Below are 21,692 nucleotides of genomic sequence, written 5' to 3' on the forward strand. Positions count from 1 at the left end.
TTGGTGAATTTTTGTGTAGCCATTTTAATATTGAAGATGGAAGAAAAAAAGCAACGTTTTTGGCATATTATGTTTTATTATTTCAAGAAAGGTAAAAACACAACCGAAATGCAAAAAAGGATTTGTGCAGTGTATGGAGAAGGTGCTGTGACTGATCGAGTGTGTCAAGAGTGGTTTGCGAAGTTTTGTGCTAGAGATTTCTCGCTGGTCGATGCTCCAAGGTTGGCTAGACCAGTTGAAGTTGATAGTGATCAAATTGAGACATTTATTAAGAAAAATCAACGTTATACCATGCGGGAGATAGCTGACATACTCAAAATATCCAAATCAAGTGCTGAAAATCATTTGCACCAGTTTGATTATGTTCATCGCTTTGATGTTTGGGTTCCACGTAAGTTAAGTGGAAAAAAAACTTCTTGACAGTATTTCTGCATGCAATTCTCTACTTAAACGTAATGAAAACATTCTGTTTTTAAAACAAATTGTGACAGGAAATGAAAAGCGGATACTGTACCATAATGTGGAATGGAAGAGATCATGGGGCAAGTGAAACGAACCACCACCAACCACACCAAAGGGCGGTCTTCATCCAAAGAAGGTGATGTTGTGTATATGGTGGGATTGGAAGGGAGTCCTCTATTATGAGCTCCTTCCAGAAAACCAAACGATTAATTCCAACAAGTACTGCTCCCAATTAGACCAACTGGAAGCAACACTCGACGAAAAGCGTCCAGAATTAGTCAACAGAAAATACATAATCTTCCATCAGGATAACGCAAGATTGTGTGTTTCTTTGATGACCAGGCAAAAACTGTTACGGCTTGGCTGGGAAGTTCTGATTCATCCACCATATTCACCAGACATTGTACCTTTGGATTTCCTTTTATTTAGGTCTTTACAAAATTCTGTTAAAGGAAAAAATTTCAATTCCCTGGAAGACTGTAAAAGGCACCTGGAACAGTTCTTTGCGCAAAAAGATAAAAAGTTTTGGGAAGACGGAATTATGAAGTTGCCTGGAAAATGGCAGAAGGTAGTGGAACAAAAGGGTGAATACGTTGTTCAATAAAGTCCTTGGTGAAAATGAAAAATGTGCCTTTTATTTTTACTTAAAAACTGAAGGCACTTTTTGGCCAATGCAATATCATTGTTGATGTCTGTCTTCTCCCATGCATTGCTCGTTGGTATGAATTATCCACTGCATCTTTATATTTTCAGTGCCTAACACACTGTCGACGTTTAAAAATTGCTTGTTGATTGAACCAAATCTAAATCAGTGCATATTTTAAATAAATACTGCATATGTACAATTTCATAAAAATTCCCTCTCATTCCCTTACAGTTAAGGCCTTTCATCCATTTTAGACTCTAATGATTTTGAAGGGGATCAGAATATGTCACCCCCAAATATGCCCCTTTGCCTAAGGATTATTTTGAGCTCAATGCAACTAAGAGGAAACAGACACAAGAAAAAGTCTCTGCCCTTCCCCTTTCTACCTGAAAGCAGAGCATAAAGTGCCCTTTGTGAAGGTGTCTCCCCCTCACCTCTCCCTTACCAGGAAGGGGAGAATCAATCTTAACTGCCTAAATAGAACCTTACTAAATTATCCTTATCTTCCATTAGTTTCCCCCAGTAGATTTACCTTCCCACAATTTACCACCTCTAAAAGCCTAAACTTCTTTTTCTTTATCTTGTCACTTTTCCACAAATTTCTTGCTCTTTGTTAAAATGATATATAAGTGCCTAAGTCTAATAGCTTCTTTGGGTCTTCACTATTCCTCTAGAAGGCCCCCATATGCATACGTAATAAACCGTTTCTCCTCTTAATCTGTCTTTTGTTAGGTTATTTCGAAGTTCCCAGCCACAGAACCTAAGAGGGTAGAGGAAATTTTTTTCCTCCCCTACAATCTACTCTCAAAAATTCTAAGCAGAAGTTAAATGCTGGAACACCCATATTGATATTCCACTAATCAAGTGCGCCAAACAGATTTATCCAAGAAAAACATTAATTTTTAGGTAGATAGCATATTTATGACTTCTCGTGTCAAGCAGAAATGTTACAAGTCTGTAGCATAATGGAGCAAACTAAATACGCTGCTCTTCCTTACATTTACTGAGCTACTTTCGGAAATCAATAGAAACAGAGAGCATAAGAGCCAGAATTCTAGGCTTGGCATGACCAACGAGTAGGTGAGTGATCTTGGGTGTGTCGCTTTGTATGCCCAACTGTACAATAGGTACTTTTATGTATTCTATTTTACATGGATGCTAACAAGGCAAGAGTAAAAATGTATCAAAAGAGATATATATAAGATATCACTATCATGAGAAAAAAGAAAAAAAGAACACACATATCAGGGAAATAAACTCCACTGTGCTTACTGTGCCTCACTGCAGCGAGTACCAGGTTAAAGACAAAGGCATATGAAACAGAGGCTTCTTTTAACTGTCCCCATATAGAATGACAGAAGTGAAAGGAACCCCAAAGTATCTTTTCCTGAAAACAATAGATATAAATGATACTCAACTACTCCAGAAAAAAGGCTCAGTACTCCAGGGGCTCAGTACTTTTTGGGTCAAAGAACTACTACGCTCATTTTTTTTTTTTTTGGCCACACCAAGAGGCATGTGGGATCTTAGTTGCCCGACCAGGGATAGAACTCATGCCCCTTGCATTGGAAGCGCGGAGTCCCAACCCACCGGACCTCCAGGGAAGTCCCTATGCTCCTCATTTAAAAGGTCTTCTATTCAAACAAGATTGGGAGTTACTTAGGGTTTTTTTTGGGGGGCGGCGGGGATGGAAGTAGTTAAGAATCTGTAAGTAGGATTGTTAAAATAAGCATAATATAAGATAGTACAAATAGTCTCTGTTTTTAATAGTAATCAAGGCCTGGAAACTTTATGGTAAATTAAACTAATAAAAGCAAATCCTTTTCCCCTAAAGCAAAGTGGTTAAAATTTTCACTGCTACATTAGTCAGTGAAGGCTTTATGGAGGAAGTGGGCCTTCAAGAATGGGCAAGTTTTAAGTAGAAAAAAGGGAGACCGCAGGCATCCAGATAAGGGGAATAGGAATGAATGAAAGGCACAGAAGCAGGAATTCAACACTGATTTAGGTCTACCACAGTCAGGCATGGGGTTAGGTTCCAAGGATACTAAGATCTGTGAAGTACAGTTCTTTGCCTTAAATCAGCCCTGAGCCTAGCCAGAGGGACAAACTGCCAAGGAAGGCATGGTAAGTAATATCAATGTCAAAGTACATATGATGTACTACTGTCAGAACCCAAGTGAGGAACAATTTTGTCTGCTTGATTCAGGGAAAATAATAAGAGAAGATAAGGTATTTGAGCTGAATCTTGAAGGATGAGTAGGGCTTTGCCCTGTAAGAAAAGGGGACAGGGAGGGAATTCCTGGCAAAGCAAACAACATGAACAAAGACATGAAAGTGAAAGAGTGTTTAGGATACAGACCTATATCTGGCATGGCAAGTAGGATGCACAGGTACTAGGGAATTAGAACTGAGTTAAAAAGGTAAGATGAGGTAATATCAGGAAGAGTGGTGACAAGGAGCCACCAGAAGACTTTAAATCACAAAATGGCACAGGTCTGTATTTTGACACACACACACAAAAAAAAAAGGGAATCTCCTGGAGGTCCAGTGGTTAGGACTCCATGCTTTCACTGCAGGGGGCACAGGTTTGATCCCGCAAGCCACGTGGTGTGGCCAAAAAAGAAAAGCTGGTGGCAGTAGAGACCAGCGACAGAAAAACCAACTAGGAGGCTACAGCAAGCATTTAAATGAGCGTCAAGGACCTAGACGAGGTGAGTAATGAGGGGTCAGATTCCATGGGCATTTGTAGGAGGAGGTGGAGCGGATAGAATTTTTAACTCATTTGGTATGTGGGTAAGGACGAAAAAGTAATGAGTGTTTCTGAGTTAAAAAGGTAACTTATGGATGTTGATACCATTAAAGAAGGCTCAAAACAGGAGAAGCAGGGTTGTGGGTAGATAATAATAAAACTATTTCCGTGAATGACCATTAATATCTAGCCGGTTGCTCAAGCTGGACACCTGGGAATCATCCTAGGCTACTTACTTACTACCCAGGTAGTCCAGTCATCAAGTCCTTCTTTTATATTTCTCAAATTCAGCTCCTCTTTATGGTTTCTAGACTCACTGCTTTCATAATCTACCATAATCGAAGTACCCATTTCTCTCTGGGGTTGAGAGCCTCTTAAGTGGTCTCCCTGTCTCTAGCCAGGAGCCCCCCATCCAATCTATCTTTTACACTGCTACGAGAATGCTCATTCCAAAACAAAAATCTGAACATTTTAATTCAGCTTCTGACCCAAACCCCTCAAAGCCCATCTTCCCCTAGTACCTTGAGGATAAAGTTCGTATGTTTTGGTTTAATAGAAAAAGCCACTGAAAATACCAATCCTGCCTACCTTTCCTACAACTCTCACACATGCACCCTTTGCTCCAGCCAGGTAGTACCTTTAACATGCCATGTCGTCTCAGCCTCCATGCCTTTGCACTTGCTATTTGCTCTGATACGCCCCTTCCTTCCCTCACATAGTTGATTCCTCGTTCAAAGCCTCCAGGGAGCTTTTCCTGACACACTAATTCATAAGGCTAACTTGTATACTTGTGTAGTATCTTCTATAGAGTATTACCATCCAATACTATAATTGCAGATATATCTATTTCACTAGTTAGCAAGGTCCCTGAGGCCAGAAAATAAGTCTCATTTGATTTTGCAGAATCTAGCAGTGTCTGGCACATGTAACAGGCACTCAGAAAACATTTGTTGAGGGAGTTTAGTTTCACACCTATTAATTGATGTGCTTAAAGAACGTGTAGGTGGAGAGAGCCTATACATATTATTATGTGAAAAGGGCAGCATGCACAATAAGATTTCACTGTTGTTTAAAAAACATAAAGCTATTGAAAGGAAACAAGAATTATGGAGCTAAAGCCAGTTCAGGATTGGAGGTAGCGAGTGAATATGTCAACTGAGAATAGCCAAAGGACAAAACCCAGAAAAACAGCAACATTTTAGGGGGTGGAAGAGGAAGAGGCAGCAGGGATATAGGAAGAGAACAAGGAAAAACAGAACCATGGAAAGCTGAGAGGAGTATGTTTAGAGTAAGGAAAAATTAGTGTCAAATACTATAGAGCCAATGAAATCCCAGGAAAATACTGTTGAGCAGATGGACATTTTAGGTTCTATTTGTTTACATCACCCTTGCCTTGCTGAATACACAAGAAGCACAGGGACAGCTTAGAGTAATATTTTGCATTCCGCTTCTTAGGTTAAAACTAGTTATATTTAACCTTCCAGCTCTGAAACCAAATGAAAATCATTAAGATATTTTAAACACCTGACACTGGGATAAAACATTTATTAAACCAAGAAGATGGAAAAATGAAAATATTTCAATATCTTTTTTCTTTCCTTAATTATCTTTATTCAGGTGTCTGTTACTATTATTATTTTTAAAATATCTAACATGGATTTGAGGGGAGGGAATTTTTTTATTTAAGTTTACATTAGTATAGTAGCTTGAGTAATATTAGTTACTGTCTGACAATCTTTAAACATCACAATTTTTCATTTAACAATTCTAATAGAAAAAAACTCAGTTCTAATGCATCTCAATTTTAAATGCTTTCATGTACCTGTAATATCTGATAAACAATAAGGTACTTTATGGTAAAAAATCATAGTATGTAACAATAGTAACCATAAAATAATAAACATACCCCTGTATCTGTATCAGATTTTGATGAATTTAGACTTTCCTGAGAAGGTGATGGGGACACACGTCCTAAAACAACATAATAATTGTAAAAAGGCACGTATATATACAAGTGTACACACACACACACACACACACACATCAATCAGAAATAATCATACAGTAACACCTATTTAAAAGTCATAGAATACATCATTCTGGAAAAATACATTTTTCTAAACAAGCGAAGTGTTAACTCTTATGCACCAAAATATTTGTTTTTATCATTTTTATATAAAATATTTATAAAATGGCTTAACCACTTCCCCAATTTAAAAAAATACTGTTAAGTCCTCATTATTCATCGTGAAGACATTCTTGCCAATCGTAACAGATAGGAAGATGAATACAGGGGCAGGAAGGGTCTGGGCTGGGGTAAGTCTCAATGGCCACTGAAAATAGTCTTTCTGCTCCAGGCAGGTCAATAAATGTATAATAAACATAGTTTTACTTTTTGTCAACTCATCATCATCTTGAATTATGTATTATAACATATTGCAAACAACCCCATGGGGCTACTAAAGTATATGGGCCTCGCTGGCCAGTTTAGTGGCCCTCCCTAGATTTCTATGTTCCTCAAACTGCTGCTTCAACTACAGTCTATACTCCTGCCCATACTACCTCTATTCTCCTTTCTCTCATCCCTTAACTTCTGTGTTCAGCCTTGGATGATTGGGTGGTGAGGGGTTTGTGGAGAAAATGTACTGCAGTTAAATAATGACAATAATTACAAGAAAAGAATCCCATATACTTAAAGCTCCTATTTACATCAATTTTACACACTTTGCTGATAACACAATACAGAAATATTTTACATAGTTGTAATCGTTGCGTATACACATCATGTTCTGGGGTTTCTCTTTTCCATTTAACCTAGTTTCATATACCCTTTGATGTACTGACAAATCACATTTACTTTCCATGGCTATGTTTCCTTAATCATTCTTTACTTACTGGATGTAAACATTATTCTCATTCTTTTTCTAGATTAATCAGATATTTCATTTTAACCTAAGATAGAACTGAAAGTTACCAGGGGAAACCAAATAACTTTGTTCTCGGTAGTTGATGAATTTAACTCTGCGGTACACCTAAAAAGAGATAAAGTCAAAAACTTTGTGGTAGCTTTTTTCACTGGGTTTAGATGCTTTTTGCTGTTGACTTCTGTTTTAAGTTTGTGGCTTTTATGGAAAGTAGTGCTTGCTGCAAATGATTGCCAGATAAGAGGGTATCATTATACCTAAAATGTAAAAATGCCAGATGTCTCCAGATTTTTTAAAACCCACCAATAAATGAAAAATACCTTCAGTATTGTATTTCATCCGCATATTGTTGAAATAGTCGAAAGCATTTTTTAAAGCCCATATTCTTACTACATTGTCTTGTCCAGCTGAGGCAAGTAATCTGCCACAGTGAGAAAATTTCATGGTCCAAACAGCTCCCTGTGAAAACAAAGGAAGGTTCAAAGTTGTTACTTTAGAAGTTGAGACATTGTTTTTAAGCCAAAGAAAAAAATTATGCCAAATTACACATACAGTAAATCCCCTACATATGAACAACTTCCATTCCGAGAGTGCGTTTGTAAAACGTCAGCCTAGGTACCCAACTAACACAATCAACCATACAGTACTGTACTGTAATAGGTTTATAATACTTTTCACACAAATAATACATAAATAACAAACACAAAAAATAAAGAAAACATTTAAAATCTTACAGTACAGTACACCTTGAAAAGCATAGTACAGTACCAGCTACATCACCGCTGCTTTTACGCCTGTTTCCAGACATCATGGGCTTGAAATAAAGATACTGTACTACTGTACTCTATACAGTACTGTAAAGTACACAAAAACACAACCACTTGTAGAGGATGCACACACGTGACAATGTACACCAGACACGTGAACTAACTTACGTGACTAGACATGTGAACGCACGTTCGCGTCTTTGAAAGTTCACAACAAGGGTCGTATGTAAGGGGACTTACTATACACTAAGATAATGCTCACATAACTAACACCACTTAAGGCCAATAGTCCAATGATGCTATAATACCACAAAAAGGGACTTTTAGAAGAGAGGGAAAAGACAGTTGCAGTTTGCATAATCTAAACTAACAACTTCAGGCTTCCCTGGTGGCACAATGGTTAGGTATCCGCCTGCCAGTGCAAGGGACATGGGTTCGAGCCCTGGTCCGGGAGGACCCCGCATGCCATGGAGCAGCTAAGCCCGTGCGCCACAACTACTGAGCCTGCGCTCTAGAGCCGATGAGCCACAACTACTGAAGCCTGTGCGCCTAGAGCCCGGGCACCGCAACAGGAGAAGCCACTGCAATGAGAAGCCTGTGCACTCAACGAAGAGTAGTCCCCGCTCGATGCAACTGGAGAGGGCACACGTGCAGCAGCGAAGGCCAAACGCAGCCAAAAATAAAACAAAACAAAACAAAATTTATAAAAAAATAAAAATAAACTACTTCAAGACCCAAAACCTTGTCCACATATTAATGGAAATGGGAGATCTGAGGTGGCCAGAAACCTTCATTGCAAAAGAACAAATCCTAGCCTGGGATCTCAGTCTTCTAGCTGAACATGAGGGCGAGTGGGATAGGAGGGGGCACAGACCTCAGAATAGCAATAACAACTCCTGACCAGGGCTGAGGGAAGAATAAGGCCCAGCTTAGCAGTGACCCTCACAGCACTGGTTATTTAGAAGTGTTGGAATGGTATGGTCTCATTCTATTTTTCTCCCCAGAAAAAAGGTTTTGCAGCATATGGCTAAAATTCCCAGATAGACAGTACTAAGAACAGTGCGGAAGTGTGTGTGTGTGTGTGTGTGTGTGTGTGTGTGTGGCGGGGGGGGGGGCAGGCATGGTAAAGAATGTGAACACTTAAATTGGAAAGGCCAAATCCTATTACAATAAATACTGTTATAACCACTGTTATAACACACATCTGTGCAGGTCAAAAAGATCATCCAAGTTAAAGGTAACAGTTTATTTACTGGAATAACATTCATTTCCACAAAATTCAAGTATGTTAAGAAATTTGTCATTTGGAGCCTACTTCAATGATATTTACTTAAAACTGGAAATAATGAAAGAGAACCAATACAGTACAAGGAAATTCATCAGATTCCTTAAGGAAGTTACTATAATCAATTGAAACTTTTTTTTTTTTTTTTTTGGCGGTACACGGGCCTCTCACTGCTGTGGCCTCTCCCGTTGCGGAGCACAGGCTCCGGACGTGCAGGCTCAGCGGCCATGGCTCATGGGCCCAGCTGCTCCGCGGCATGTGGGATCTTCCTGGACCGGGGCATGAACCCGCATCCCCTGCATCGGCAGGTGGACTCTCAGCCACTGCACCACCAGGGAAGCCCTCAATTGAACCTTTTTAAAAAATTTATTTAAGTATAGTTGATTTACAATGTTGTGTTAATTTCTGCTGTACAGCACAGTGATTCAGTTATACATACTTTTTCATATTCTTTCCCATTATAGTTTATCACAGGATATTGAATATAGTTCCCTGTGCTATACAACTCAAATGTTTTATGTGTAGATTATAAGCACCAAAGTAAATTCAAATCTGGCTGCCAACTGATATGTGTAAGCCAACTTTTAGATTTAAAATCTAAATAGATAAGCAGATTCCCTGATCGAAGACCAACAGTATCACTTACCCAGTTCTGAGTTTATTACTGCCTTCCCTGCGTTCCTAGCATTTTCAGGGGGTAACTGTAATGTATTTGTGAACTTTATATCTACTTTGGTACATTTTAACTCTGATAGACGACTTGTACCTCTACCTCTCTCCTTGTTCTGTCACTTTACAAAATATATTGAGCTTTGAAATATTTGTATAAATTATTTAAAATATACCAGGGAGCATTTTAAACATTGTTCAAAGTGACAGATCACCCTTAACTGCTTTAAAGTTTGGTACCTTTCTCTGGTAAAAGAAAGTTTGCATAGCTTTCTTAATAATACAGGCCTAGAGTTTACTTATTCAATAGGTCACTTCTTGAACAATCATTCAGAGACAGACTTTGCATTACCTATTCATTAAATCATATTATTATCAATTCACTTTTCATGGCTCAGGCTAGCAAAATTACATACATAAGACATCAGCTTTATAGAAACCAAAGTATTTCTCTCAATGAAAACAGAATCAATCCTGAAAAATAAAAAGGTTGCTTACCATATGTTCACCACTAAGATCTTGTACCACTTTGATCTGATCAAAATCATAAGGTCCTTTGAAGCCATGTGCTGCTTTGAATTTAACTGGTCTTGTGTATGGCATTCCTTCATCATCACTTGATGAAGGATCATCTTGATCAGTATGAAACACTGAATAGAAAAGCAATAGAAATCATCACTAGCTAATATAGATAACCCTACTGTCGTATTTTCATATCTACTGCTTACCAAGAAAATTCATTAATTGGAAAAGCAAAATCTGTCTATTACTAAACAGCATATTGGTTAGCAGCATGGAGTCTGGTACCAGATTGCCTGGGTCCAAATCCAGCTCTGCCATTTATTATCTGTGTGACTATGGGCAAGGTATTTGACCTTTTTGTGCCTCAGTTTTCTCATCTATAAAATGGGGATAATAATGGTCCTTACCTCATAGAGTTTTTAAGAGGATTAAATGAGTTAACACAGGTGAAAGTGCTTGGAACAGTGTCTGGCACAGAATAAATACTATATAAGTGTTTATTAAATAAAACAAATGAGCACAATTATAACAAAGGCATAGGAAGTTAAGGTGTGGAAATTCAGAAAATTTACCTAATTTTGAGAATATTTATAAACACTAAATAGCCTTACAAAACGAATTTACAACTGATTACTGAACACTCAACTCTTCCAGGTTGCTAGTCACAAAGTATGTACAAATTCATGTTTAAGATGCATAAATTCATTTTTCTTCCCACTCATAAAACTGACAGTGAGAGTAACATGATTTATTGAAATACTAAGATATTAGCTATTAAGGTTTATTACTTTCAATAAAATAGAATGCTTCTTACAAGCTACAGGCTAAATTTAAATGATTACAAATCAATTAAGTATTCAGTTGAAATGTTCTGTTTCACTTACCTTCGTCTCTAACACTTTTAACTTTATTTACAGCACGTTCGCCGTATTCCTCAGCAAGGTGCTTTGCTCTCTTTACTGATTTTCCTAGGAACTTCTTTAGTTGAGTCCTTAACAAAAATACCAAAAAAAGAAAAAAACCAAAAATCCCAACCCAAATTACTTCTTATTAACTCAACTAATTGTAAAAGTTCAACAATTCACAGATAATCTCATGAGCTGTGACTGGTAAAGTGTATCATTTTGAAATAACTCCTTTTTTATATACATAGTAGGTCTTTGAGTTCCCAAATCCCTTGTTCTATGGAATAAATATACTCAAATCAATATGGCTACAAAGGAAATATAGGCAGTTCCCCCCAATGTATAATATCATATCCTCTAGAGCACTAGTTTTCAGTGGTGGATAATAATCACTTGGTGGGAACGGAGTGGGAGGGGAGTGTTTTAAAGTGCAGATACCTGGGTGCGTGGGCTTCACTAGTTGTGGCACGTGGGCTCAGTAGTTGTGGCTCGCGGGCTCTAGAGCACAGGCTCAGTCGTTGTGGCGCACGGGCTTAGTTGCTCCGCGGCATGTAGGATCTTCCCAGACCAGGACTCGAACCCGTGTCCCCTGCATTGGCAGGCGGATTCTTAACCACTGTGCCACCAGGGAAGCCCTAACTTCAGTTCTTGAAATGTACCAAGCTTTTAGTCACCTCAAGGCCTTTGGATGGGTGGTTATTTCTGCCTGGAACACTTCTCCCTTGGCTAATTTCTACTCATCTTTTAGGTCTCAGAACAAACAGCTCTCTTTTAAAAAAGCCCTCCTTGACTCTTTAGAACAGATTTTCCTGTTATACACACCCACAGCACCCCATATATTCTTCTATAGTAATTACTACAAACATAGTTAGATTTATCTGTGTAATTACATGTTTAGTGTCTGCTTCTCTTATTTAACTGGAAGCTCTATGAGGGCAGAGACTACGATTGTCTTCCTAACTATTTTATCTGCAGCACCAAACTCCCATGTCTAACTGACAGAAAGACTACAATATGCTACAACTGGTATTGATATGAAGAGATGTCCATTACATAATAGGTATTTTTTTTAAAGTCAATAAACTATAGACACAGTATAACTTCACTTTTGTGAGAAAAAAAATTCTATGGTGGGGACTTCCCTGGTGGCACAGTGGTTAAGAATCCACGTGCCAATGCAGGGGACATGGATTCGATCCCTGGTCCGGAGATCCCACATGCCATGGAGCAACTAAGCCCGTGCGCCACAACTACTGAGACTGCACTCTAGAGCCCACGAGCCACAACTACTGAGCCCACGTGCCACAACTAGTGAAGCCCACGCGCCTAGAGCCTGTGCTCCACAACAAGAGAAGCCACCGCAATGAGAAGCCCACACATGACAAAGAAGAGTAGCCCCCGCTCGCCGCAACTAGAGAAAGCCCGCGCACAGCAATGAAGACCCAACGCAGACAAAAATAAATAAATTTTAAAAAAATTCTATGGTGAACATACCTAAAGATTATTTCTGGGGGTGAGAGTATGAGAGGCTTTCATTTTCTTTTTTACCCATTTCTGTATTATTTTGATAATCATAAAACACAGATGATAAACCTTTTTCTTTTGGCCACACCACACGGCTTGTGGGATCTTAGTTCCCTAACCGGGGATCAAACCCGGGCCCTCGGCAGTGAAAGTGCAGAGTGCTAACCACTGGACCGCCAGGGAATTCCCAGGTAAACCTTTTTTTTTGAGGTATAGTTGATTTATAATATTATATTAGTTTCAGGTGTATAATGTAGTGATTCAAACTTTTTATAGATTATACTCCACCTATGGTCAATTAATGTATGACAAAGGAGGCAAGAATATACACTGGAGAAACGACAGTCTCTTCAATAAGTGGTGCTGGGAAAACTGGACAGCTACATGTAAAAGAATGAAATTAGAACATTTTCTAACACCATACACAAAAATAAACTCAAAATGGATTAAAGACCTAAATGTAAGACCAGATACTACAAAACTCTTAAAGGAAAACATAGGCAGAACACTCTGACATAAATCGCAGCAAGATCTTTTTGGATCCACCTCCTGCAGTAATGAAAATAAAAACAAAAATAAACAAATGGGACCCAATTAAACTTAAAAGCTTTTGCACAGCAAAGGAAACCATAAACAAAGAAAGCCCACAGAATGGGAGAAAATATTTGCAAACGAAGTGACAGACAAGGGATTCATTTCCAAAATATACAAAACAGCTCATGCAGCTCAATATCAAAAAAACCAAACAACCCAATCAAAAAATGGGCAGAAAATCTAAATAGACATTTCTCCAAAGAAGACATACAGATGGCCAAAAAGCACACGAAAAGATGCTCAACATCACTAATTATTAGAGAAATGCAAATCAAAACTACAATGAGGTATCACCTCACACCGGTCAGAATGGCCATCATCAGAAAGTCTACACACAATAAATGCTGGAGAGGGTGTGGAGAGAAGGGAACCCTCCTGCACTGTTGGTGGGAATGTAAATTGGTACAGTCACTATGGACAACAGTATGGAGGTTCCTTAAAAAACTAAAAGAACTACCATATGATCCAGCAATCCCACTTCTCTGGGCATATATCTGGAGAAAACCATACTTTGAAAAGATACATGCACCCCAATGTTCATACCAGCACTACTCACAATAGCCAAGACACGGAAGCACCCTAAATGTCCACTGACAGAGGAATGGATAAAGAAGATGTACATATATACAATGGAATATTACTCAGTCATAAAAAAAGAATGAAATACTGCCATTTGCAGTGACATGGACGGACCTAGAGGTTATCATACTAAGTGAAGTAAGTCAGACAGGGAAAGACAAATATCACACGATATCACTTACATGTGGAATCTAAAAACAAGGATACAAATGAACTTATTTACAAAAGAGAAACATACTCACAGACTTCGAAAACGAACTTACGGTTACCAAAGGGGAAAGGTGTGGGGGGGGATAAATTAGGAGTTTGGGATTATCATATACACACTACTATATATAAAATAGAGAATCAACAAGGATCTACTGTATAGCACAGGGAACTCTACTCAATATTGAGTAATAACCTATATGGGAAAAGAATCTGAAAAAGAATGGATATATGTATAACTGAATCACTTTGCTGTATACCAGTAAAACTAACATGCTATTGTAAATCAACTATACTCCAATATAAAATAAAAATCAAATTAAAGTTATTATAAAATAGTGGCTATATTCCCCATGCTGTACAATATATCCTTGTAGCTTATTTATTTTACACACAGTAGTTTGTACCTCTTAATTCCTTACCCCTATCTTGCCTCCCCACCCTTCCCTCTCCCCACTGGTAACCACTAATTTGTTCTCTATATCTGTGCTACAGAAATTAAATACAGATATAGAGATTAAAAACAGATAAACCATTTTTAAAATCACAATAAGGTCTCTGCTACCTATAACTCTGAAGTTATATTTTCTGGTTAACTACAGGTTTGGTACTACTTTAAGCAAGGAAACATATTTTAATCATTTTGGATGAGAACATTTCTAAAATACATACTTTTGTGCCTTCTTTAATGGCACTTAATGCTCGATAAGTTTCTTTCTTTAATAAATAGGGTCAGTTACCATCTTTACTATTCTTTAATACATTCAAGGCTTTTCAAATGGATTGCAAGTGAGCCATAATATTGGTTCCCCTCTCAGCCTTCAAGGCAACAGGGTAGGGCCCAGAGAAACCAGAACCCTGGGCCAGTCTCTTTTGGCCATCAGCTGCCTCATCAGTTTACCCCAGGGTTCAGTGCAAATAATACCATGTTCTGTATGTCACAACATAAGAAGAAGTTGAAAGCACTGCCATGTGAAATGGTTGTGCAATGCGAGTCCTTTTTTATCATTTTCTGATTCCTCTCTTGCAATCAGAGTATTATGTGACATTCTTATGTGTTGATTTACATGTCAGTTTGCTGCTTCTATTTTGCTCTGAGATCAGATACCAGATGACCAGATTTTTAGAAATTATGTAAGAAGTAAGTATAAAGGCTTTGAATGAACCTGAGGAGCTTTTCTTTTAAAAAATAATGAGCTTTAGTGCATGGAGCAAGTGACATCTTTCCTGGATGTCTATATGTCTCCTGAACAATTCTAATTCTCCGGTTCCCGATAGTTGCCATTGCTAGAAGGCCAAGGTCCAGATAGCTGAGGTGTTATCATATACCTCCACTGTGGGCATACCTGCTCTAAAAAATCTCAATGCTTTCTTTGCTATACTTGCCACACTAGGAGAAGATCAGACTTGAGTGGAGAGCTCATTTTAGGCCTTAGACTGAATTATTGCCAATTAAGTGACTTGTGTATAATCAAGCAAAACATACATGTCCACCACTGTGCTAGATTTTTATAGGGGAAAAAGAAGAATGATGTGATCAAAATCCTTTTGCAACACATGGTCTAGTTGTTTAACATGTATTTATCTTATTTTTTAAAATCAGAAAACAGTTTAAGATAATATAAAATATAAACAGCAAATGTAAGTTATGTAGACAATAGGTGTCATTGAAATTGAGAACAGGAAAAACTTTACTATGTACTGGAGTAGTAAGGAAGAATCTCACGTAGTTGGGTTTAGAAAGACAAATACGATTTGGAGAGATGAGAAATGGAAAAAGCAACTTCAAGGACAATCATGTTCTTCTACCAACACTTCTGGCACCTACCATCAGAAAAATACAAGCATGATGCAAAATGTATCGATCATTTACTGTATGTCAGATGCTATAAAAATGACCAAGACAGCCTCAAGGAACTCATAATCCATTGCCCGAGGGCAGGGAGTGGTAGTGGTGGATGGACATATAAACTGGACAGAGTATAGATTTAAAATATGGCAGCTCTCATATATATATATATATATATATATATAATAAAAGCCTGAAATGAAGAAAAGGGATGTAATGTAACTCACGTTTTCTGTTTTAACCTTCCACCATCAGTATCTGTTTGTTGAGACTGTAACTTCTCTTCATCATCTGACTGTGCTGCGTCATTACTACAAGAAGAAGTAGTCATTTTATAAGAAGCCATTTCCCCTACACTTCTCAAAAATCTCTATGTGTACTTAGTATACAATTAGCTAATCACTGTAAGAAAAAAATGTTAACATGCTTTATATAAGTTTAATTTAAATGATGACCCTGAGAATTTAAAGACTTGAAAGATCATAGCGTAGAATCTTTAAGCAAGGTGCAATGTACAAAATGCAAACGAATGCAATTTAGGAATTTATGAAAAACCTAACACAAACAAGGCTTTTTGCTGGGCAAAACATGCTGCACAGAAATGACACATTAACTTATAAATATCTCCCTCCTTACTTACCAGGCACATCATGTGAAAGCTTTGCTTTCACCGAAATTATTTCTTAGTTCTACATACATCTCACAGTAAAGTCAATCACCTCACTCTAAAGACACTTTCTGACCCTAAAAAGACAATACAATTATTTATAAAATTTCTGATCCTTAAAGCGAGGTTTCAGAAGACCAGGCGTTTATCCCACATGGCTTTTTAGCTTCATGTGTTCTAATATTGTCTCTAGTATAATATTGGGTTGGCTGAAAAGTTTGTTTGGGTTTTCTGTAAGATGTCATAACAAAACCCAAACAAACTTTTTGGCCAATCCAATATAAATCATTTTAAAAGAAGACAAACCAAATACTATGAGATTTAAGATATATATATATTTTCCCCCAAGTAATTGTACAATCTTGAGAACAAAGCTGAATAAAGAAAATGTCACACACACACACACACACACACACACTCAGAGAAGAATATTATTCAGCCATAAAAAGGAAGGAAATCCAGCCATTTGTGACAACATGGATGGACCTTGGGAGCATTAAGCTAAATGAAATAAATCAGACAGAGAAAGACAAATACTTTATGATATCACTTATATGTGGAATCTTAAAAAAAAAAGCTCATTTTAAAAAAGAGAGAGAAAAAAGTTTAAGAATACATACATTAACTAACTCTAATTTTAATTCTAACTTTAAAAAAAGAAGACTGAATGAAACCAAATTAGGGACTCTCATAGTTCATAAACAGAGAACTTTTCACCACTCTGAATGAAATACTACAAATGATAAATAATAACATTAGGCCATACCTTACATATTCCTTAGTCCTTCTCATGATGTGTAGAGTGAGAGGATTAATACCTGTTGGCAGTTTCTCTTCTGCAAGACTCAAAGGTATTTCTTCTCCAGTATCCAGATTCTTAATCATTACACTGGCTAAAATTTCCTGAAGTAAAAAGTAACACCAAGAGTACCTATAATTTAATTATCTTTTTGAATCTACAAAATCCTCAAAAATTCAAGCTAAGAACTTTCTAGATACATTCAGTACTACGTACAATAATTTTTTTTTTTTTTTTTGCGGTACGCGGGCCCCTCACTGTTGGGGCCCCTCCCACTTGTACAATAATTTTTTAAACATTTTTAGTGAGATACAATTTCCACACCACAAAATGCACTCATTTAAAGCGTATAATTCAATGGTTCTGAGTACATTCACAGAGTTGTGCAATTATCACCATTATCTAAGTTTAGAACATTTCTACCTCCCCCAAAAGAAAGCATAAACCCATTAGCTGTCATGCTGTATTCCCCTCTCCTCCCAGTCCTTGGCAACCACGAATCTACTTTTTTTCTCTATGGATTTGCCTATTCTGGACATTTCATATAAATTAAATCATATGGTATGTAGTCTTTTGTGATTGGCTTCTTTCACTTAGCATCATCCTGTCAAGGTTCATCCATATTGCAGCATGTATCTCTTTCCTTTTAATTGCCAAAAAATAGTCTACATGGATGGATATACTACATTTTATTAATCCATTCATCAGTGTTGGACATTTGTGTCGTTTCCACACTTTCGCTAGCATGAACACCTATGTATATTTTTTGTGTGGATGTATGTTTTCCTTTCTCTTTGGTGTATACATAGGATTGGTATTGCTGGGTCATGGTAACTCGATGTTTAATATTTTGAGGAACTACCAAACCGTTTTCCAAAGTACAATAATTTTTTTAAATGTACTGTTTAAAAGAAACAAAAGTTAAGATTTTGCTTCAAAACTTCATTCTGAATAAATTGGCCAATAGATGTATACTAAATTTTAAGGTAAGAATTAAACATTGAGTCTGTATACACTGTACATAATCCAATATGTATAAAAACATATACCTATAATATCAAGTTTTTTTTAAGCCCACTTTCTATAAAACATAGGCCTTGCTTTCAATACACTTATTCCACCATATAATTATGTGAAAGGGCAAGTTTAAGTCAGAGTTCAAACTCCAGCATATTAAAAAAAAAAACTAAGACAATCTTCAATTTTCATTTTTTCCTCTACATTATGATTTTTTTGCCTAACAGCAATAAAGCTATTTTTTTTAAATCATGGTAAAATATATATAATACAAAATTTACCATTTTAACCACTTTTAATTGTATAGTTCATCAGCATCAAGTACATTTACATTGTCATGCAACCATCATCACCATTCATCTCTAGAATTTTTTCATCTTCTCATCATGACCTCTATGTTTTATGTTTTCAAGAACCAAAAAATCTAATTATACCTCATCAGTAAGCTCTCTCCCAGAGTTGGATCTAGGTCTCTGAGGGCCCATCACTTCACCTGCTATTGTCTGCCCATCAGGTGCTTTTCCATTTTCCTGAAATTATAATTTTATAAACAGAAAGTAGACTGAATCAATTTCTATAAATATTCAATTATTCATTACCACACACAGTTCTAAAGAATTGCAGAATACAGATAATGGAGCCTACTGAAAATTTAAATGGAGCACTCCATTTCAGTCTTTTATTATTCCCAGCATGCTGAAAAACATTGGGTACCAAAAGTGTTGCTGCTCATGAAATAATGTCTGAGTAGTCTTGAAAGCAAATAAATGTTCTATTTGAACCTGGCCCAAAAGCAGTTCTCTACCGGTAAAATGCCAGCACTAATATTGCCATTAATCAGAGCTATACACATGGATATCCTGAGGGTAGGGGTTGGCAAACTTTTTCTGTAGAGCCAGATAGTAAATATTTTAAGCTTTTTGCTTCATATATAGTGTCTGTCGCATATTCTTTTTTTAAAAACAACCCTTTAAAAATATAAAGACCATTTTTAGCTTGGGGACCCTACAAAATCAGGCCACTGTTGACCTCTGCTCTAAGGCTCTGAAAAGACTATAGTGTCTTTTTGTGTGTGTATGTGCTTTGAATTTTATTCCAAGTTCCATTGGCCACAGAATCCTTGATTTAAAAAATTTTTTTATTTTATATTGAAGTATAGTTGATTAACAATGTTGTGTTAGTTTCAGGTGTACAGCAAAGTGATTCAGTTATACATATACATGTATCTCTTCTTTTTCAAGTTCTTTTCCCTTTGAGGTTATTACAGAATATTGAGCAGAGTTCCCTGTGCTGTACGGTAGGTCCTTGTTGATTATCTATTTTATATATAGTAGTGTGTATATGTTAATCCCAAACTCCCAATTTATCCCTCCCCCCACCTTTCCCCTTTGGTAACCATAAGTTTGTTTTCCAAGTCTGTATGTTTCTGTTTTGTAAATAAGTTCATTTGTATCATTTTTTTTTAAGATTCCGATATCATATGATATTTGTCTTTCTCTGTCTGACTTACTTCACTTAGTATGATAGTATCTCCCAGTCGGCTAACCTGCCCTAACCACAGCTACCACATAAGTAACCCTCTTGAATCCCAGAATTTGACAGTGGCAGAAATTCATGTTATCAAGTCCTTTCTATTGCCTCATATATGGATACATAGCCTAGTGTATGAAGTTTTTTTTTCATGATTAGGAAAAGGAAATTATAAAAAATAAAAGTCCCCAATTTTGACCACTATAGGTCAGATAAATGAAGATTATAGTTGGTATTTATTAATAAATATTACATATAGCAGCATCTGTCACTTTTTGAATGCCTACTACATGCCAGGTACTTGGCATACTCTAGCTCATTTCAACCTTGCAAGAAACCTTCAAGGAAGGTTTTCCCCTCATTTCATCAATGAGCCATCTCAGACTCAGATGTTAAATAGCTTGCCAGAATCAGCCAGCTACTTAAGTAGCAGAGCTAGACAAGGGATGTAAGGTAGCCAGGTTTTGGGGACAAGGAAATATTTGGCCTGGAGAAGAAAGAAGGTTCTACAATCAACAAACCAAAACCAAAACCAAAACCAAAAGCAAAACCAAAACCAAAACAATCAACAAACCAGCCAGTTGCAGAAAGTTGAGAAAGCCTGTATCAAATATAACACAAATTCACCAACCTGGGCAGTAACTATTTTATCTCCACTGGTAGCACTTGCCAAATCAAGAGAAGGCTGAGAATCTTTGACTGTACTCTCTGAAGCCATGTTTGTAGTTAGGAGAGTATCAGATGTAATATTCTCTTTGGGAACTGCAATAATAACAACAACAACAACAACAACTAATATTTATATAAGACCTTATACATAGCTTGAAAAGTGCTTTAACCTTTATCTGGCTGATGCTTAGAACAATCCTCTGAGAAAAGTGGTTTTATTACTCTCGTTTTATATATGGGAAAACCAGGGTTCAAATATGTTAAATTCCTCAAGGCTACACAACTTACACATGAAGAGAACTAGGACTTGAATTCAAATCTGAAGTCTCCAAATTCTACGCTCTTTTCACTATGCCACACTGGCTCTCCAATGGTAACAGATTTGAAAGTCTCCTGAAATGTTTAATTACAGTAATGTAACAACACCAATGTAAACATTTTGATTTTCTATTACTAAAATAAGTTTTATAACTTGGTCATCAATGTTGTTATATACAGCATAAAGTGAAAAAAAAATCAGAAAGTTCAAGTTTCAACTCCAAGAACTCCCCGCAAAAATAGCTATTTCTCAATTAATACTTGCCATCTAGATCAGGTGCCTTAAGAGCCTCAAACTCCAATTCGCTTTTCTTTTTTCTTGGTGGTGGAGCAGGTCGAGATGGCGGTGGGGGTCTAGGAGGCGGGAAATTAGTTGGAGGAGGTGGGCGTGCTGGAACAGGCTTCTTTGTACTAGCTACTATATCAGGTTCTGGAGTAAGCTGTCTTGGTGGTTTGGCAGGAGCAACTTCTTCCACAACAGCAAAATCTTTAGTAGATAAGGAGTGTGAGGATGCAGGTTCTAGAACATCACTTTCTTTGACTTCCACTGCTTCCTTGTTCAACACTTCTGTTTCAGTTTCAGGCACATTAAGCTGTTGTTCAGTTGAACTTATTTCAGTTAACTTAGTGGTTTCATCTACTGGCTTGTCATATGTGTCATCAGAAGGAAAACATTTTTTTGATTCTAATTCAGTTTCTTCAGATACATCCTGACTCTCTGCCTTTTGGGAATCTTCCTGCAGTACTTGATCTACGGCTAACAATCCAGGTATATCTGTTCCAGCCATGATAGGACTGGCAGTAGCCTGATCAGACTGTCCTTTTCCTTTGGAATCCAAAGAGTCATCTTCCAGCTGTAGTACTTTCTGACTCTCTTCAATAATACTTTCAATAATCTGATGAAAGGTTAAAAAGCAGTTGAAAAAAAACAGTGAAGCTATTTACAAGAACAAAATAACAGCTAATCATTTATATAGTACTTACTATGTGCCAGGCAATGTTCTTAACAC

The 21,692-nt window shown here is 37.1% G+C and overlaps 1 protein-coding gene across 3 annotated transcripts in view; it reads right to left on the reverse strand.

Annotated features, from left to right (window-relative positions):
* The window catches only part of WDR44 (WD repeat domain 44), an 81,239-nt gene that overhangs the window by 25,556 nt on the left and 33,991 nt on the right, over nucleotides 1–21,692 (reverse strand). For all 3 annotated transcript variants that reach the window (XM_019949520.3, XM_019949521.3, XM_019949522.3), the window contains 9 exons: nucleotides 20,948–21,578; nucleotides 20,327–20,457; nucleotides 18,600–18,695; nucleotides 17,116–17,252; nucleotides 15,910–15,993; nucleotides 10,909–11,015; nucleotides 10,001–10,152; nucleotides 7,102–7,240; nucleotides 5,764–5,828 (listed from right to left, as the gene is read on the reverse strand). In XM_019949520.3, coding sequence (XP_019805079.1) covers nucleotides 5,764–5,828; nucleotides 7,102–7,240; nucleotides 10,001–10,152; nucleotides 10,909–11,015; nucleotides 15,910–15,993; nucleotides 17,116–17,252; nucleotides 18,600–18,695; nucleotides 20,327–20,457; nucleotides 20,948–21,578 — 1,542 coding nt within the window. The remainder of the gene's footprint in view (nucleotides 1–5,763; nucleotides 5,829–7,101; nucleotides 7,241–10,000; nucleotides 10,153–10,908; nucleotides 11,016–15,909; nucleotides 15,994–17,115; nucleotides 17,253–18,599; nucleotides 18,696–20,326; nucleotides 20,458–20,947; nucleotides 21,579–21,692) is intronic.

This window comes from Tursiops truncatus, chromosome X (assembly GCF_011762595.2).
Source record: "Tursiops truncatus isolate mTurTru1 chromosome X, mTurTru1.mat.Y, whole genome shotgun sequence".
NCBI lineage: Eukaryota > Metazoa > Chordata > Mammalia > Artiodactyla > Delphinidae > Tursiops > Tursiops truncatus.